The sequence below is a fragment of the Xenopus tropicalis genome, chromosome 2 (assembly GCF_000004195.4).
Source record: "Xenopus tropicalis strain Nigerian chromosome 2, UCB_Xtro_10.0, whole genome shotgun sequence".
NCBI lineage: Eukaryota > Metazoa > Chordata > Amphibia > Anura > Pipidae > Xenopus > Xenopus tropicalis.
In genome coordinates this window covers 162,281,754-162,302,355 of record NC_030678.2, presented here as the reverse complement: position 1 = coordinate 162,302,355, position 20,602 = coordinate 162,281,754, and the positions used below count along the sequence as shown (strand labels likewise).

The following is a 20,602-nucleotide window of genomic DNA, read 5'->3' as shown; positions in this document are numbered from 1 at the left end:
CCTCTCGTACATAGTCGGACAGTCTTATACTCCCAGGACCCTCTCGTACATAGTCGGACAGTCTTATACTCCCAGGACCCTCTCGTACATAGTCGGACAGTCTTATACTCCCAGGACCCTCTCGTACATAGTCGGACAGTCTTATACTCCCAGGACCCTCTCGTACATAGTCGGACAGTCTTATACTCCCAGGACCCTCTCGTACATAGTCGGACAGTCTTATACTCCCCAGGACCCTCTCGTACATAGTCGGACAGTCTTATACTCCCAGGACCCTCTCGTACATAGTCGGACAGTCTTATACTCCCTCCCAGGACCATCTCGTATATAGTCGGACAGTCTTATACTCCCAGGACCCTCTCGTACATAGTCGGACAGTCTTATACTCCCAGGACCCTCTCGTACATAGTCGGACAGTCTTATACTCCCAGGACCCTCTCGTACATAGTCGGACAGTCTTATACTCCCAGGACCCTCTCGTACATAGTCGGACAGTCTTATACTCCCAGGACCCTCTCGTACATAGTCGGACAGTCTTATACTCCCAGGACTCTCTCGTACATAGTCGGGACAGTCTTATACTACCCAAGACCCTCTCGTACATAGTCGGACAGTCTTATACTCCCCAAGACCCTCTCGTACATAGTCGGACAGTCTTATACTCCCAGGACCCTCTCGTACATAGTCGGACAGTCTTATACTCCCAGGACCCTCTCGTACATAGTCGGACAGTCTTATACTCCCAGGACCCTCTCGTACATAGTCGGACAGTCTTATACTCCCCGGGACCCTCTCGTACATAGTCGGACAGTCTTATACTCCCCAGGACCCTCACGTACATAGTCGGACAGTCTTATACTCCCCGGGACCCTCTCGTACATAGTCGGACAGTCTTATACTCCCTGAGACCCACTCGTACATAGTCGGACAGTCTTATACTCCCAGGACCCTCTCGTACATAGTCGGACAGTCTTATACTCCCTGAGACCCTCATTTTCCCTGGGACCCTCCTGCTCTGCCTGGGCCCCCCTATACTCCCTCAGACCCTCTTATACTCCCTGGGTCCAGCTTGTACAGTTGCAGGGTCTGTTGCTATAGTTACCCCTGCTACAGGCCCAAACTGAGACCCAAACAGACCCTACAGGGGACTGTCTATGGCATCTTACAGTAGCCCCTCTGGCATTAGCCACAATCCCCAGATTGCCAGTCCCAGGCCCTCCGGGACAGCAAAGTATTCTCTGGGGAAGGTGAAGCCCTACCTCCCACAAAACCCCCACACTAGATAGAACCTGAGCAGACCGCATAACAAATATCTGAGTGCGACCAACTTTATACTTTACACCAGAATAAAAAGAGCAGAGCCAACATGCCTCAGACTTTGGGAATGACCCAGAGAGTGGCTACAGAATAGCTCCACACAAGCCAAGCTGCTGGCACACAGTGTAAATCTCCCAGTTCACATGTCACAGGGAATGATGAAGTGCCCACATCCCGGCCACCAGAGGTGCAAGCAGCCCACCTCAGTGACCCCTCCGCCAGCCAGCCCCCCGGGTTGTGAGGGTAACCCTCCGCAGGCGCAGGCGCAGTTGAAGGGAACAGATAAGTCCCCGCCCCTTCGCCTCGGTGAGATCAGCTTTATCCATGGGCGGGGCCTGCGGGGGGGTCACGTGTTGTAGGAAAAGTTTGCGGTCCCGACGGGATGCGAGGAAAGTTTTGCGCTTGTTGTTCCTTCGAGTTCCGGAGTGAGAGGCGCCGCGGCCGCGACCAGTCTGAACCCTGCGACAGAGAAGAGCGACTCTGTGGGAATCTTTACTGAGGCGGCGAGTTCGGAGCAGTGATTGCGGGAGCGAACCGACCCTGGGGGGAGAGGGAGGCGCAGGGACCCCCACCTCTCCCTGAGATGAGCGGGAGCCGCGGGCACTCTGACTCCGAGCAACCCGCGTATATCTGTGGGGCCCATTAGTCACTGCCCCCCATAGTATCTGCCCCCAAGTCTCCCAGCGAGTCTCCCCCACACACAGCCCCCCCCGCAGCCATGGAGCCCGGATCCCAGCCTTCCGCCCCGGCTCAGCCTCCCCCTGCGGGGCACCAGATCGTACATGTGCGGAGCGACTCGGAGACCGACCTGGAGGCGCTATTTAACGCCGTCATGAACCCCAAGAACGCTAACGTACCCCAGACCCTGCCCATGCGGATGAGGAAACTCCCCGACTCGTTCTTCAAGCAGCCCGAACCCAAGTCCCACTCACGGCAGGTATATGCTCCTCTACCGGGTAACTGGGGCCCCATGGGGCTGAATAGAGTATTGGGGGGCCCCATGGGGCTGAATAGAGTATTGGGGGGCCCTGGCGGCTGTACCCTATGTACTGGGCCCCACAGCAAAGTTATTTGTGCCCCTTTGAGAACTAAATATGGAGTCTACTTATTAATATATATCCCATTGCCCCCCCCCCCATACCTTCCTTTATAGTTATTCCCCCTGCCATGGTCGGCTTTTTAAGGCCCAATGCATGGGGACTGTAGGCAAAGCAGGGGGCCCAGGGGCAGATCATTGGCCGCATTAGAGCTTCCAGCCAAAGCACAGGATCAGGTGGGGGAATTGGGGGGCCATATACACCGCCTTAGTCATGTCACTGGATGGATTTAACAGACACCTCAAGTTCTTCTAGGAAGTTGGCTTGTTTTGAGGCAAACTTGTAGGCCTGCATAGTCAGAATCGGCTAAGGTGCAGGCCTTCCAATAATGGATCAATAACTTTAAGATAGCATGTGTTGTTGGCAGGAGCTAAGCTTTGTAGTTGCCTGAAGTGCTGAAATAGACCAGTCTGGGGTATTTAAACTTTTGAGTGTGAGGCCAATAGGGGCTAAGCACAGGGAGTACATTTATGGCAGGAGTCAGAATTCAGACTCTTTAGCAATGAATGTTGTGCCTACCTGTGTCTGACACCTTTCTCCTATAATAAGTATAGAGCTTGGGCTGGAGAGTTGTAGCACCCACTGGGGCAGGAGAAAATGCCCCTGGCCTTGTCCATATTATAATACCGTAACATAGGGATGTCTAGGGCTTTAGTTGAATAACAGCTGATTGGATGTTGGTTGGATTATCCCCCCCCCGGTACTTCAGTCATTTCTGTTCAGTTGTGGGGTTCCTTGAGCTTCAATCCATATTGTTGGCCCAGTGGTCTGTCAAACCTCCCACATACCCCCAGGGCTGCTGAGGGGGGCCATTCAGCAGAAACTCAAGAACCACAGGGATAAGCGCTTTGAAGCCTATTGATAGTGACATTTTGTTATGGTTTGTTTGGTCATTGGGTCTCACTGTAACGGTTCTGTCAGTGGCAAGAATAGAAAAAAACCTTTAAAAATGACCACGTGTATTCTATTTATTCCCGAAGTTTTTAAAGGGACCGAGCCAAACACACTCCATCCCTAGTGGCGACAGCCCCAGATGCTAGGCCGGTGCTACATTCTTTCACTGGCAGATACAAAGGCTCGTGTGTTTTACCTGCGGCCATCTGACTTCAGCATTGTCATACCATCGCTGAGCATTTCTGCGACCCACACACCAATCCCTTTCAACCCATTCCTACTCTATTTTGGTTAATGTGTCTTTACAGTAACTCCTGGCTTCATATTTCTCAGCCGATTAACCAGTTCTTGCCTGGGGGGCAGCAGTAGTAGCCAATTTCTTATATGAGGCATTTGTGCACTTTGGTGAACGCTGGTGCAACTGATACATTTTATAAATCCAATTGTGAAGTCACAATGTGGCTTCTATACATGGTATTGGGTTGAAAGGTACTTTACGGATTTCTCCCAACTTTACGCCTCCCCCCCTGCTATTGAGATAAAGGCAGACTGGAAGGGGTGGAGAAGGGAACAAGTAGTGTCGTGCAACTCCCACATCTGTGGGGGAGGTGATCTCTTGCTTTTACTGCTGTGCGCTGGGTAATAATGGTGCTCTGGAAGTCATTTATTAATAGCTTTATATGGCTATTCCCTACTTGTGACTGGGCTTTTTTTTTTCGTTAAGCCTTAAAGATGTGTGCCCATTAACTCCTTGCACACTCGTTTTTGCACAACTGTTTCAGAACGGCTGAAACTATACCTTTGGCTATGTCAACAGCTTAAAATCCAGCATAGACTGCAACACAATTTCAATGTCTTCTTTCACTTTTTTTTTTTTTTTTAATTTAACTTTTCGTTTCTGACCCCAATTACTGCAGAACTATGCTTCCATTATAGCCGGCTAGGTCTGCATGCCTTCATAAAGGAAGGATTTAAAGGGTTTGGAGTTAGAAGTTGTAGCCTTGAAATAGGAGAGCAGGAACTGCTGGAGATGGAGGCATGCAGCGCTGGCAGCGATTAAAACTTGTCTGATTGAAAACGCAGAGGCTTTAGAGCTGCAAAGCTTTGTTTCCGACCCGGCCCCTCGCCTCTTTTTAATTCATTTCGTTGTTTTCTAGGAAATAAAATGCATAAATCTCCTGACGGATAATACCATTTTTTGTAACCATGTTTGAAAAGCAGTCGCAGTTCAGGAATTGTGAGATGTGTCTGATACTGTGTATGAGTTTGAATGAACGAGTGCAGGGACCTTTAGAGTTTGTTTTAAAAGGCGTTTTTTCCAATTAAATTGAATTAAATATTCTTATGAAATTGGACAAAGTAAGAGAAACATTTCTCTGCAGCAGAGATTTCAAGTTGTTTATTTTTAGACACAGTTTGTCATTTTCATGCTCAAATTCTAAGTGTAACTCACAAAGTAATAGTTTCTATGGGTCTGACAGTTTTAGCAACCTGTAGCTTGTCCGGCACTGGGACTGGGCAGGGTTCACACAGACGCCTGGATAATGTTGTTTTGCCCCTTTGTAAAAAGTTCGTACACTCAGCCCAGTGTGAAAAGAGATTTTTCGTTTTGTTTAAAAAGATTTAATTTTCCAGTAAAAAGCATTTGCGATTGTTCAGTACAGGACCAGCTCTATCTGCTGGTTTTCCCATTGATGGCCCCAGGGAGGAAGGCAGGAGGGGATGGATCTAAGGGTGGTGAGAGGGGGGGGCGTCTATTTAAAAGGACATGGAAGTGTAGGAATGTTTCCAGGCCGGGAGAGAGAACTTCGTCTGGAGTTTCTTGGCTGTTTACTTTTCTCTGTTTAACCCATTTACTATCTAAACAGCTTGCACGGCAGTGCTTGATCTGTCACCCTGATGTTGGAAGCGGCTCACATTTGGCCAGTTGAAGAGTGCCATTCCTACTTGACAGCCCGTATGGCGCAGTGAAACCCTTCCCGGCTCTCTCTAGTGCTTTTCATAAAAGGCTCAGGGAGGTGGGGTGAGAACTCCCTTCCCCCCTCCGTGAATGTTATACATTACTTTTCCTATTCTGACCACCCAGGTTCTGTACTGCAGCAAGAACTCCGTGATTTGTTTGAACGTTTATTCTTAGCCCACATTATTCTTGTGCAAAGCACCAGACGTAGGTTTTTGATCTTAACCACATATAAATTCTAATTAGTTTTTTGTTTTGTATTGTTTTTTGCAAATGTTGACAACATTTTGTTTGTTTAAATGTTGATGCTCAATAGACAGAGTGCATTTGTAATATGAATATATCACATCATGTAACATGGGGCTTGTGTTTTTGGTATTAGGAAGAACTTGACATATGGAAAGCTCTGTTTCAAGCATTGTCTATCCACTTTAATATATATTATGGCAGAGGGTTCATTTTCTCTGCTAGTTTATATATGACCCATCTGCCATTAGCCTAAAGGTCCCCATACACGGGCAGATCCGCTCGCTTGATGTCGCCAAGCGAGCAGATCTTCTCCCGATATCCCCCACCTACGGGTGGTGATATCAGGAGAATCCAGGGTAATTCGATCGTTTGGCCCTGGGGCCAAACAATCAAATTATAATTACGGGCATAGGCAAAGTCGGTCCGGGGGCCGCATCAACGTGCTGATGCGGTCCTCGATCCGACTAGATTTTCTAACCTGCCCGATCGAGATCTGGCCGATATCAGACCAGATATCGATCGGGAGTGCCCATACACAGCCCGATTAGCTGCCGATATCGGTCCCTATCGGCCCGTGTATGGGGACCAGATTTAGGCAACAAAATGCATACTCTGATGTTTCCGTGCTGATTAACTGATCAGAGCGTAGGGGCGGATCCTCAATCCCTGTTTATCCACAGCCCTGTTTGGTAGTAATGTGCGGGGGTAAACCTGTGGGACCCACTGGTTTACCCTTAGGTCAGACGGATTAGGGCGAAGACACATGGGGTGATTAGTTGCCGTGACTTTTAATTAAGTAAGTCGCGGCGACTTTTTGCACATAGAGTACAATGGCCGTCGCTGTGACTAATCGCTCTCACAGATTAGTTGCCACGACTTTTCAAAAAGTCGCTGTGACTAATCGCCCCATGTGTCTTTGCCCTTAGGGATGAAATTTGGGCAACCATTGTGAATTCAGGTTGAGTGCTTGTTGAGGTGCACACAGAGCGGAAAGATGCGGGTGCAGGTTCTACAATGACTACATTCTAGAGTTGGGTGCTGGGTTGAGTTTTATTTTCTGACCTGCACATCACTTCTCTTGTGGCTGTACCCTAAAACACAAGCAATGGCTTAATCATATGAACCCCCCCCCCTGTAATTATAATTCCTAATCTTAGACCCTGGGTCATTGTTTCTGCACCAGCCTGGTGTACAGTCGGACAGCTTCCGGTCCCTGTGATCCTCTTATAACCCAGAGCAGCAGCCAGGATCATGGAGACTGCATAAATCTGGTACCTATCAACTATCCAAACCAATATCTATGTATTATTTACATTGGTCAGTTTGTTGATGGGGTCGGTTTGAGAACTACTTCTGACTGAGCCTTTCATCCGGGGTTACGCCTGCGAGTGGAGTGGGACACCACCAGTTTCAGTGCTCTTGTAATTACATAATTATAATATTTATATATTAATAACCATCTGACTGGCTGTAGGAATCTGTGGGAGGAGTACTTGAGGATGGGCCACACAAGGACTTTCCCATGGAGACTGTACAGCTCAGGCATCAGAAACAATGTTTCCAGTTGCCTATGAAATCTCTAGAAGTGCCCTCTGTGCATCCCTAGATCCCTAGAAGTGTGCCCTCTGTGTGCTCTCTGTGCCTCCCTAGAAATGTGCCCTCTGTGCCTCCCTAGATCCCTAGAAGTGTGCCCTCTGTACCTCCTTAGATATGTGCCCTCTGTACCTCCCTAGATCCCTAGAAATGTGCCCTCTGTGCCTCCCTAGATCCCTAGAAGTGTGCCCTCTGTGCCTCCTTAGAAATGTGCCCTCTGTACCTCCCTAGATCCCTAGAAGTGTGCCCTCTGTGCCTCCCTAGAAATGTGCCCTCTGTGCCTTCCTAGATCCCTAGAAGTGTGCCCTCTGTGCCCTTCCTAGATCCCTAGAAGTGTGCCCTTCCTAGATCCCTAGAAGTGTGCCCTTCCTAGATCCCTAGAAGTGTGCCCTTCCTAGATCCCTAGAAGTGTGCCCTTCCTAGATCCCTAGATCCGTAGAAGTGTGCCCTCTGTGCCTCCCTAGATCCCTAGAAGTGTGCCTCTGACATGCTCTTTCATCATTATGTGCAAGGGCCCATGGACTTGCAAAGCACAATGCCAGGCTGAGCAGTGAATGATCTGTGGTAATTGTGTGTTGGTGAGGTTCTGTGCCTGATGTTTCTCATCATACTGCTTTGGCAATACTTCCTCCATGACTCTTAGCTTGGTGCCCACACGCTATGGGCGGGAGAAAGGTTTGGCTCTGTAATGCAGGGACCGGGCCTTACTCCTATCACGTTGGCCTGGGTTTGTGGTTCGGGCATACGCTCCAACCCACCAAAATAAGACTTGGATCTCTATGTTTTACTAAAGGACACGGATCAGTATTTTGCCTTCAGAGTGAATTAAATATCTTTATGGTCATGTCACGTCAAAGCTATGTGTTAATCATTTGCCTGATGCTTATTAAACCCCATTTTAGGGTGACCATACACATACCAATTACGATCTTTCCTGCGACGATTCTACCTCCATATCAATTGAGCCCTGAACGCAGATTTTGCTCTGGCACCTAAAATGGCGCCAGATCAAAATCTCTTAACCCAACTGATCAATGAGATGACCTACATCTGAAGCTTTTGTGATATCTGTCGTCTCGTCGATCCCCCATACACACTCTGAATATCATACGAAACAAGTATTTGTACGATAATATTGGGACGTGTATGGCCAGCTTTAGCGTTTGATGGCAATGTACCAGGCCCTTCCACTTGCGCTATGAAAGCCAATAACACAAGTGAACTAATGGATTGTAATTAAAGGTTGGATTTGTTTGTCCTGCAGGCCTGTTTGCTATGAGAAGTTTTTAGCCTGTGTGCTGTGAGCCATGATTGGCCCTTGGTCTTCTGTTTATCTCCACTTGGGTCATAAAAGCATTCTCCATAGGTGATCTGCCATGCAAATGTGTGCCCTAGAGCCCTATTAGAGCTTGAATGGCAGCCCCCCAGCTTCATGGTAGCTGTTCTAGAGCAGTGATCCCCCAATCAGTGGTTCGTGAGCAGCATGTTGGGTGTTGCTCTCAGTGCCCCCAAACCAGGGAGTTATTTTTGAATTCCTGACTTGGGGGCAGGATTTGGTTGAATAAAAACAAGATTTACTACCAAATAAAGCCCCTGTAAGTTCATAGTGTGCATAGAGGCCCCTAATAGCCAATCACAGCCCTTATTTGGCTCCTCCATGAACTTTTATGGTGCTTGTGTTGCTCTCCAAGTCTTTTTACTTTTGAATGTGGCTCTCTAGTTAGAAAGGTCGGGGACCCCTGACATAGAAACTGTATTACAGCCTCTACTCTATATTTGCCAGTGCAAAGTAACAATATATTATGTATAAATGCCTATACAACCCTTTATTTTTTTCCTCTTACTTTAGATACAACTCTGATGTCCCTTTAGAGCCAGCAATTGGATAAGTCACTTTGGCCCAGAATACGGGGAGCCGAATTGTGCCGAGATTTAAATTCTTTGCCTAAAGTTCAGCAGCATATATATATACTACAGAAGCATCTGTTACCCCATCAGATCTTGGCCGTGTAGCAACCAAAGCAATAATAAACATATTAATAAGGAACTTCCCATGAGGCAGCACTCAGAGGGCCAGTAACACCAAGGCATGAAAATTCCCTGTATGCAAGTGATGTATGCTTAGCTGATCACACAAAGGCACATGTTGTGGCTACATCTGGATTGTTTTGGCCAGGCTTGTTTGACACATGCTTGTGTGTGGGCTGAGGATCATGTTGGCCCATCTAGGTGGCCACTGGCTATATAGGCTGCCTACCCATGCATGCAATGATTGCAGTCCGCTTATTGGTCAGAATAGCTTTGCCCATGTGTGCCCCATGTGTGCTTAATGTTCACATGTTGCAGGTTAAGGCCCTGTTTTGTCTGCATCATGTACGGAGAATGTGTTCAGTTTAGCTGGGTCATCATATGTAATCAGCCGATAGAAATAACTGACCAAATGAATATATTTCATATTTTTATTCAGCTCAAGCTCTTATTAATCAGTGTTTTCTTAGTGCAGAATGGAGGGAGCGACTCCAGGCCTTCCAGCTCGGAAAGAATTGTTCCTTAGTGAGAGAAAACTGTAATGTCATGTTTGGGCAGGCACCCAAGGCGGCTTATTTATTGTATCTGACGGTAGCATTGTATGATGCGGACATATGAATATATAGGCTGAAGGGAAAACGGGTGCTCTGCCCAACGCTGGTACGAGGTGCTTCTCGTGTATCAGGGCTGCCCAATTTGATTTAATTTACCCCACAAACACGTCACATCTATGCGTACATCCCAAAATAAGTGTACCTGATCGGTTTGTTCAGCACAACTGGATTACAGTTTGAAATGTAGACTTGTACCCCAAGGGGTTCATTCATGTTTCCTTCTCTCCAGTCTCTAAAGTGGGCAGAAAACAAAGAGAACCCAGAGAATGAACACTTGTTTGTTTGTTGTGCTTCTAGGCACGTATGCATCTGTAGCCTTGGGAGAAATCTTCCATGTTATCAAATGTTAAAGTTTCTTTATTTCATACTCCTTTAGCTTGACGCAAAATGTGGTGCAGCGCATAATGCAACGCAATAGCAGAGCGCGTACAAGGCATATGGAGCATGATTGTGTCGTACGTGTCATTATGTGTGCAATCACACGTGCAATGCATGTATTAACAGGTGCCCCAGTGCGACACAGCCCAGTTGGGGACCCCTGCTCCGGTTTATCCAGGCCGGCTGTAGTGAGGCACAAACTGGCACAGCTTCCAAATGAAGTGCAGAATTGTAATATTATGCAGGGGAAATAGAAATTGTGTTTTCTCTCCCACTCTGTATTTAGCATTCCCTTTGTGCATGCAGTATTTCCAGACAGTTTTTAGAACCTGTGTGTAAGTAACTCGGACAGGTTAGGGTTGAAATTTGGAGGATTTGGGTTGGGCACAGGTCAGACTGGGAAAGTGCACTCTTCCTCTGTTTCCCTGTCATGGAACTTAAGGGGCGCACAGAGCGGAAAGATGCGGGGATGGATTGAGTGCAGGTCCTACAATGGCTTAGTGATGGTTTTAGTTCTTCCTGGCCCCCATATCACTAATGCAGTAGGTTTGGGGTGGGTGCAGCAGGGTCGCAGCAGTGTCATGGCTCATTGGCTTCAGGAGACCAGTACTGTTGTCAGTGGCTAATATGGGGTTGCTATGGGCTACTAGATCCATAGTAGCTTTGCCCCTGTTAATACATTAACCTCTCTGTTCTGCAATCATACTTCCAAGTAACATTGGTGGGGTGCGTATCAATTAGAATCATTAGCTTGTATTGTATGGAGCAATCTAGTATTTATGGCTAGAGAAGTGACATGGTTATACTCGCATGTAACTGTTTTGATGGGTCCGTTCCCCCTGTTGTTATACCCCTTCCCATACTTAGTTTTCTTTTCCCTTTAATGGAAGCGTGCAACATGAGCAAGTAATGGGACAGACACCATGCTGCCCTGTAAGGGAGTGTGATGGGAACATCTGCTAATAAATAAACTGAATGCATTGAGTCATGGCTGCTGAGAATACAGGGCTGTAGCTCTGAGGCCCCCGAGCAGCACCCGCTGGCACCCTCCCAAGCATCACTGACTCACGGAGCCTTTCCCCAAATCCAGCGTCACCCAAAGCTGCAGCCATTGATCTAAATATAAACCTTATGTCCCAAGTGCTGCCGGTTGATATTTTGGGATATTGAGACTAAAATATACATTGTCTACTGTGTCGCATAGAGGCCAATGAGAGATGCGCTGTTACCCAAAATAACTGACAGTGAGACATTTTAGGATTATAGAGCAGGCACAGCGGGGCGGGGGGAATCGTACACAGGCCGGGGCTAGATAGGAGCTGTGCAGCCCTGTTACTGGGTTCCCATGAACCTCTGCATTTAATGGGGGTGTGAAAACTGGGCACCCACACTAGGGTTTTATATCAGTGTATGCATGCCTGTGCCAACCCCATTCCAGTGTTTTTTAACCTCATTTTAAAGGGCATGTAAACTATAAAATAACATTTTGCCTAATGAAAGAAAAGGTAAGTATCATTACAGCAATATTCTTCCAGTATATATACTGTACATCCATATATCTATTCTTCCAGTATATATACCTCCAGTATAATCTTCAAGGGGTTATATAATAAAAGCACTAAATTTGCCCAGGAGCAGTAGCCCATAGCAGCCAATTAGCAGGTATCATTTACTGGTCACCTGTTTTAAAGCTAACATCTTATTGGTTGCTATAAGTTACTGCACCTTGGCAAACGTAGTGCTTTTTCTTACATATGAGGCCAATGTTACTATTGATATTAAAAGTATAATTTATCTGTCCCTGGTTATTCTCTGCACTGCTCGTTCTGACTTTTGAGACACATTAGCAGAAGCCAGTGCATTTCAGGCGATAGTTGACTGACCGAGTATCAGTGCCGTTAATTTTAGGCAATTGTCACCTGTTAGCTGGTACAAAAGCACGGGAATACAGGGTTATGGGATATAGATTTTAATACAAGTTGATCCAGGGACTGGTCCAATTGCCATTTTGACATCAGGGAGGCATTTTTTCTCAGGTTTAGATCTCTGCTGATAATTAAAATGTCAGTGTTGGCTTTACTCATATTGTCCCACTTGTTCTTTGCAGGCCAGCACAGATGGGGGATCAGCTGGAGCTCTAACTCCTCAGCATGTCCGCGCTCATTCCTCCCCGGCCTCCTTGCAGCTAGGGGCAGTGTCCCCTGGTGCCCTTTCTCCGCCGGGGGTGGTTCCCGGCCCCGCACCAGCACCCAACGCTCAGCACCTGCGCCAGTCTTCTTATGAAATTCCAGACGATGTTCCTCTACCGCCAGGATGGGAAATGGCAAAGACGCCCTCCGGGCAACGATACTTTCTGAAGTAGGTTTTTTGTTTTCTTGACTGTGTCCGTTAGGGCTCACCTTAGCCTATATACAAATACCTTCATGCTATTACATGATTTGCTTCCATTTAATTGCCTATAAACCTTATATTTTCTTGTGTGATATTGGCATCTCTGGTATAGTTTGAAGCAGACACAGCAAACCGCTTAGAGCTGCATTTCCCACCAGTTTAGGTGCCATCAGCCGCCGCTGCTGTGGGCATTATCATAGCCAAGGCTGTTCAGCAAGGGGGCAGTTGTGCCCCAATAATCCGATAATCTACTGGCTTCTGCAACATTCTTTTAGGATTCAGAACCAGCGGTGCAGAGAATATAGACAGTCAGACATGTACTGATTTCTAGAGCAATTACATTTACAAATAACTTAATGCATTTTTTTCAATGTTGAATGTTGCATTTTTTAGGCACAAAATTTTTTTTGTTTCAAAATCTCATAAATACTACAAAAATAACTCTGTTCAGCAGAGCAGGTTGGTGTGCTGCTACTGATCCCTTGTGTGAAAAAGGAAAGGCATTCTTTTGTTCCTCTACTTCAGCTATTATATTATTGGTATAAACAATCCTAGTAAGCAGGGCCCCGTGTCCCAGGCTGGTTACAGTCACCACTACAGAGGCCATTGATTCCCTGCCCTGGGGCAATACAGAAAAGTTATCTTTCTACATCACTACTCTGGTTTTCAGACTTGTTGGGTAATATAGTCTATCATAAAGCTACAACCTCTTTATCAGCACTAGGTCATAATTACTATTGTTTTACATGACGTGAGCAAATTTGAGTTAAAAGTATTTCACTCCAATTATTTAAGGGTTCTATCGAAGTTTCTGTATTACATAGGTCCCTAGGGATGTACACTGCAATACATTATTCCCACGGAAGGACCAGGCTATAATTGTTATTGTATGGATAGTTGCACTGCTACATTTCCAGGAGGTATTAGTGACGAGCCCTGCACCAAGGCATTTTGGGGTATGATTGCCTGTAGCCGTGCTATCTATTGCAGGGCTGATTTATGAACTTAGTTGCTGCATTGTGCAAATGCTAAGCCAGTCATGTCTTGGCTTTCGTTTTCCAGCTTTTAATAGACAAACTAATTTCTGATTGGCTGCTACTGGCAGGGGCACTTGTGCATTTTATCCCCTGTGTTTGTAAATCAGCCTAGTAGTGTTTTACCTCTATGGAGCTTGTTAAGGTCCCCATACACGAGCCGATTGTAGCTGCTGATACCGATGGGGACCTTTAGACTGATGGCACCTGTAATGTTTTATTTGCTGCTGGTATCTAGCAGAGAGTAGTGATGGGCAAATGTCCTTGTCTAAGGACATTAGGCTAAGATATGCACAGTGGGCAAGGTTGCCAAGGTAGTGAGTCTTTTCCTAAATTAGATGCAAACACACTGCCAGATCAGGACGCAGTGGGCCAGCAATCTGATCATAATGGGGATCAGCGTACGGCCCTCACCTAATGGCATTTATTAGCCTGCACAATAGGTTATGTGATTGATTTTTAGCCAGATATTGGGCAGGCAAGCAGGAGGGCCCAATAAGCTACCAACTCTGTCTAGAGGGACCAAGTTGGCTTTTATCAGGCGATGATAGCCTTAACTAAGTGCCCTTCCTGGCCTGGGAACACAAGCCCTACCTGAGTGTATTATGGCCGTAAATATTCCCCCGCAAGTCATAGTAAATATGAGAGGTAAGTGCCTTGCAGAGTGCATGTATCTTTCTCCTTGCAGCCCTGCTCTCTATGTTAAGGGCTCGAGTTTCAGAGGAAACAATAAGGGGCCCGAGACTGTAAAGTACACACACGTCTGGCAGTCTCATCTGCATGAGCGAGAGCGGTTGTTCTCTTGCAGCCATCCCGAGTCCTTAATTGAAAGAGCTTCTCCCTGGGAAGCATCGGCCTGATTGGTTGGGGAAGGTATGTTTAACCCTGTCCCTTCGTTTGGAAAGTGCTTTTCTTAATGGTGTAAAATTCCCCACCTCGTAAATGAAATAGATATAGGATCTGTTATCCGGAAACAGTTAACCAGAATTACGGAAAGGCCGTGTCCCTGTAGACTCTATTATGTGCAAATAATTCAAATTTTTAAAAGGGATTTCCTTTTTCTCTGTACAGGTATGGAACCGGTTATCTAGAATGCTCCGGAACTGGGGTTTTCCGGATCAGGATTCTTTCTGTAATCTGGATTGCTATGTTTTAATTTTTCTTAAGACGTTTTAACATGAAATAAACCCAATAGGGCTGTTCTGCCCCCAATAAGGGTTAATTATATCTTAGTTGGGATCAAGTACAGGTACTGTTTTATTATTACAGAGAAAAGGGAATCATTTAACCATTAAATAAACCCAATAGGGCTGTTCTGCCTCCAATAAGGGGTAATTATATCTTAGTTGGGATCAAGTACAGGTACTGTTTTATTATTACAGAGAAAAGGGAATCATTTAACCATTAAATAAACCCAATAGGGCTGTTCTGCCCCCAATAAGGGGTAATTATATCTTAGTTGGGATCAAGTACAGGTACTGTTTTATTATTGCAGAGAAAAGGGAATCATTTAACCATGAAATAAACCCAATAGGACTGTTCTGCCCCAATAAGGGGTAATTATATCTTAGTTGGGATCAAGTACAGGTACTGTTTTATTATTACAGAGGAAAGGGAATCATTTAACCATGAAATAAACCCAATAGGACTGTTCTGCCCCCAATAAGGGGTAATTATATCTTAGTTGGGATCAAGTACAAGGTACTGTTTTATTATTACAGAGAAAATGGAAATAATGTAAAAAAAAATTTGAATTACTTGATTGAGTCTGTGACAGGTGGTCTTCCTGTAATTTGGAGCTTTCTGGATAACAGATCCTATATCTGTAATAGTAAAACTGTAGCTTGTGCTTGATCCTTACTAAGCTGCATAAATCCATATTGGTGGCAAAATAATACTGTTGGGTTTATTTAATGTTTAAATGATTTTTAGCAGACTTAAGGCCTGGTGATCCAAATTACAGGAAGATTCCTTATCCACAAAACCCCAGGTTCCGAGCATTCTGGATAATAGATCCTATACCTGTACAGCAAAAGCTGTAACCTTAATAAAGCTTGAACTTTTTATTTATACAGGTATATCAAGAAATAAGGGATGAAAGGAGTAGTTCATCTTTAACTATGATATGTATGATAGTATGATATTGGCTGTATAGGGATATTCTGATATTTGGGATCCTGCTGAAATTCCAGGCATTGGATTTAAATAGCAGTAAAACTGACAGTAACAATAAAATTGAAGCCTTAGGGCAGAGCCACACAAAGAGATTTCCCAAGGGCGACAAACCTCCCGAAAATGCCTTTCCCGTTACTAACCTGTGGATCACTGCACTCTGCCATTATTCCTGGAAAATGCCTTTGTCTTTGTTTTTAACTTAATTATGCTGCATTGCCATATGTAAAGTGTTTTATAAGCGCCAATCCACCGGTTAATAACGGGAAAGGCATTTTCAGGAGAAATATATCCCATAGGTAAGGCAGTATTCCCACAGGCAACAAAGCTACCCACTTGCCATAGCCCTTACAGCAAAGGGACCTACACGCAGATCCATGTTCTGCCATCTTTCTATCTGTATGTGAAGGAACCTACACGCAGATCCATTTTCTGCCATCTTTCTGTCTGTATGTGAAGGAACCTACACCCAGATCCATGTTCTGCCATCTTTCTATCTGTATGTGAAGGAACCTACACCCAGATCATGTTCTGCCATCTTTGTTTTATAGGTGAAGCAACTTAACACCTAGAAAAATGTTTTTCTTTATTGTGGTCTCTCTATGTAGGGAAGGCTACAACCAGAAGCATAATTTGCTATCTTTCGCTCTCTGTATGTGGTGGAGCCTACAGCAAGAGCCTTGTCCCTCCATCTTTCTTTGTATCTCTCTAAGTGGAAGCCACATTTTCCATGTGGAGGAGCCTACAAGGAAGCAGCATGTAACCTGGTCAAGGTGCCACTAACACAACCTGGGTTTTTGGTTTTTAGAAGAGCAGTAAGCAATTGAATTAAATGTAATCTTGGCAATTAGTTTCCTGCACATACCTGTATATAACAGAACACTTATTTACACAGTATTCAGATGGGAAGTCACATATCATGCAAATATGATGAAACACTTGCTTGGGTTTACAGAGTATCGGCTTTCATACTAAGTATCTCTCGTAAAAAAAGGGTTTGTTGATTTACTAATTGGCCAATATAATTTCCAACTGCATTGCAGTTTATCGGAATGACAGACTCATGTTTTTGTGACGTGGGTTGTCTTGTAATTTTTTAGCTAACTGATTTGAATGTATTTAATATTGCATACCTCATCTTATACAGGGTTAAACAACTTTCTTGTTGATCCGTCTTGGCAGTGATCTAAGAAACAGCTGACCCCCTACATCCATTTTATTCTGCTCTTTTGTTTTCAATAGGAAGGAGAACAGCCCTCTTCGGGGCCATTTGTTCTCAAGCCAAATAGTAAACAGAAAAGCGGGAGTGTACTCATCAAAGGGAGGCTTAAGCCACCGGGAAGGTTAGGGAGGTGAGCTTTCATCTGGTTTGATGATGTAGTGTTGATGGAGAACCAACCTCTTGTCCTTCTAAAATCCACACTAATGAGGCCATTTGGAACAATCTGTTTTTCTCTAAAGGAAGTTGAGCCCTGTTCATATTAGCAGAAGGTTCTTAAGACGTTTGAGTAGAACGTTTTTGTTTCTGCTTTGATGGGGCAAAAGCTGGCCTAATGAATTAGCAAAGGTGTAGTACAGACCCGCCACTTCTAGGGTTTTTCCAGCACTAAATCTTGGGCTTGGGAAGGATGGGCCTTGGTAGTCTCCGTTCAGGCCAGTGATCCCCAACAAGTGACTTGTGAGCAACATGTTGCTCCCCAACCCCTTGGATGTTGCTCCCAATGCCCCCAAACAAGGTAGTTATTCTTGAATTCCTGACTTGGGGGCAAGTTTTGGTTGAATTAAAAAAAGATTTACTACCAAATAAAGCCCCTGTAAGCTGATAGTGTGCATAGAGGCCCCTAATAGCCAGTAACAGCCCTTATTTGGCTCCTCCATGAACTTTTATGATGTGGTGGAGAGGGCACTGGGACAGTAGAGTACATGCAGAACTCTTTACTGGAGAAACACAGCCCAAACCCAGTTAAAAGCAGCTACTAGAGGCCATGGTACTAAAACACCAACCACTGAAAAGAGTTTGCAATAAATACTGTGGCGCTAAATGCTGCATTACTCTTTGCATTATAAAAAGGGCCAAAACTGCTTCCAGGGCGAAGGGCTGGGCCATGGATCTGCCATACGGGACAGGTATTAAGAGTCTGTCTGTGGAGTCCCTGTACAGGGACAATCCAAATTAGCTTTGAATTTATGTACAGTTCTGCTGGCTGTTGGGGGAGGCTTGGAATTTGCAGTTTAGCAGCTGGGAGGGCTTATATGTATCCAGTGCTTCCTCCCCTAAGGGCTTACATTTAACTTTTTGGTTTGCGTCTATGTGGAATCTTTTCTGGGAGGGCATTGGCCACACAGCATGGTGCGCAAAGAACTTTATAATAAATGCCACTTCTGCCCCTTATTTTGCACTCTTCTTCCTCCCATTCCAAGGAAGCATTGTATCCCAGTTGATTTCCAAATACATAGTCTGTATTATTTGCAGACTTAAAGAAAGGAAAGTTACGTGGGGGTCAATTCTGCCCAGTAGAGAAATGCACTGTGGGGAGGGTACATAGAAGATTCAGATGAGTGCTGCTGTTTAGTATCGTAGGGTTTTGGAGGGGTTGGGGCCATCAGCCTTTGCAGGGATTAAACAAACAATGCAATGTTAAGTACAGAGTCAATTAGGCATGTAGGCTTGGCCAACTTCAGAGCAGGCCATAGCATGTGACAGTAAATATCCCCAACACAATAACACAGGATTTATAAATGGGGCATAAATCCCAGCTGCCAGCATGCATCAATCGGACTCAGCCCCAGCCTTGCTGCCCCAGCACTTTACTGTCACAAGGATTAATTCCTTTACAATTTTAAAGACATTTTCTTTCTTAACAATGACTGCCAAGGTAGTGAGAATAAATGAATAAAGGACGTGCTCTTCATACACTGCAGTTAATTAGCCCACGGTGCTGCTAACTTCAAAATGGTTTGAATGGGACCAACGGCCATTCCTGTTTTGTCTATAAAAATGTCAGCCATATTTTATCTGTTATCTAAAAAATCCAACCTGGTCTATTGGGTTCAGTGATGCCTATAGTTATGGAAAGCATAGCATTTTCTCTGCTGTTGTACAAACGCCAAGAGAGCGCCTATCCTGCCCGCCCCTGCCCTGTGTTTGTAGCTTAAAATCCATGGGACCAGCACGTTGGGCCATCCAGTTGCCCCCAGAGTGGGGTGGCCGGCTGTAGTCACCACCAGCCGGTTGCTGTCCGTGCTGTTCCGTTCCCACTAGCAATGGTACTGTGCTTATTTCTGTAACATCCCCTCCAGTGATGCCAGGTAAGGGATGGGTCGGCTGCCGTTATACAGATCGGGCCAGAAGGTGATGCTCTGGTTGGATGGGGTTAAGCATGAATTCAAAAATATTTTACCCACACACCTGTGTGCGCAGTGACAGGCGCGTCGTATTACTTCTGCCCCTACTAAGGATGCACCGAATCCTGGATTTGGTCGAATATGAGCCATTTTTAGCAGGATTTGGAATCGGCCAAAACCAAAAGCCTTGCCAAACTAAATCCGAATCCTATCTATGGGAAGTAATGTTCTACCCGTTCCAGCATTTCTCACTGCATCTTCTCCAACTTTCGCTTTTGCATTCGGTTCAGTATTTGGCTGAATCCACACCCAGGGATTCAGGGATTTGGCCAAATACCGAATTCTATGGTTTGGTCCTTAGCCTCTACACACTCAGAGAACCAGGGTGCAGGCAGAATTAGACTTTAGTGCTGGCAGAGAAAACGCCATGTGTGCCAAAGGCCTATGGGCAGTGGTACATTGTCTGTTTCTCTGCCCTGATGATTCTTAAGCTTGTAGCTCAATTACCATTCCATACAGTGGAATTACTAGGTGTTACACAGCAAGTTCAGTTTAAGCCCCCCAAAATATATAATTTGACTTATTCCAAAAAATATATTAATTAGGGCTTACTTGGCCCTCTGCGGTCATGCCCCCTCCTACAATGGCATGAATTGCTTCCTCTGTAGTTATGCCCCTGGTACTGTAGCCTGTCGTGCCTGTAATCTGACGATGCCAGCGCAGCCGTGTGTATTTTTCATTTATTGGCATTACTGGCCCTCCCATAGCGAATGGGCACTGTGTCTGTATGTATTTGAGCAAAAGTAGTAAAGGGCCCCTATACCCTAAAATGTGCTTATGGCAGGGCATAGACTTATCCCACAGTAATGTGAAGATACATCTCTGTACTGGCTATGAGCAAACACAGGGAGTTGTTGTCCTGGAAGGGGAGTATTTCATTTGTTGCTTACTTTGGCCAGTCACAGTTCTGTGAGCCCATTCCCTGTTGGCCTGTAGGCTACACTCCCTGTTGGCTCCATGTGTGAGGATTGAAACGCTATGAGGCTATTGGGGATGGAGCACTAAGCGGGGACCAGCCAATAACAGCAATGCCTTCCCCAGGCTTGTACAGAGCAAGGAGGATAATTGGCATTATACATTCACGAGAAATACAAAATTGTGGTATAAAGGGGAGAAAGAGAACATATATGGCTTTCTGTGGCTAATCGGGCCCCATGCAAAGGGGTTTTTGTCCATGGCTACAGGAAACTGCTTATTGGTGGCCGGGCAGGATGGAGACCAGGAGACCAGAACTGGGAGTGAGTGGAGTGTGGCTGCTTTATTCTTTATATGGGGAACCTGGGGAATGCATGATTAAATGTTCTAACCGTTTGCCTGGGACTGCATTATGCAAGCTCTGTGTGCTCCTATAGAGACGATTAGTGGGCCGGAACTACCTTTTTATTTTCTACATTACTCTGTCAGATTATGATAGGACTGAATGTCTTCCTCTTTAGTTGGGCTGTTACTCAGTCTCTCACACTTGCCATT

General features: G+C 45.5%; 1 protein-coding gene across 4 annotated transcripts in view; it reads left to right on the top strand.

Annotated features, from left to right (window-relative positions):
- Positions 1 to 1,630: 1,630 nt before the first annotated feature.
- yap1 (Yes associated protein 1) overlaps positions 1,631 to 20,602 on the top strand; it is a 41,834-nt gene continuing 22,862 nt past the window's right edge. For 2 of the 4 annotated variants that reach the window (XM_012956607.3, XM_012956606.3), the window contains exons 1-2: positions 1,632 to 2,254; positions 12,238 to 12,488. In XM_012956607.3, the coding sequence (XP_012812061.1) occupies positions 2,036 to 2,254; positions 12,238 to 12,488 (470 nt within the window). In that variant the 5' untranslated portion in view covers positions 1,632 to 2,035. 4 annotated transcript variants of the gene reach the window in all.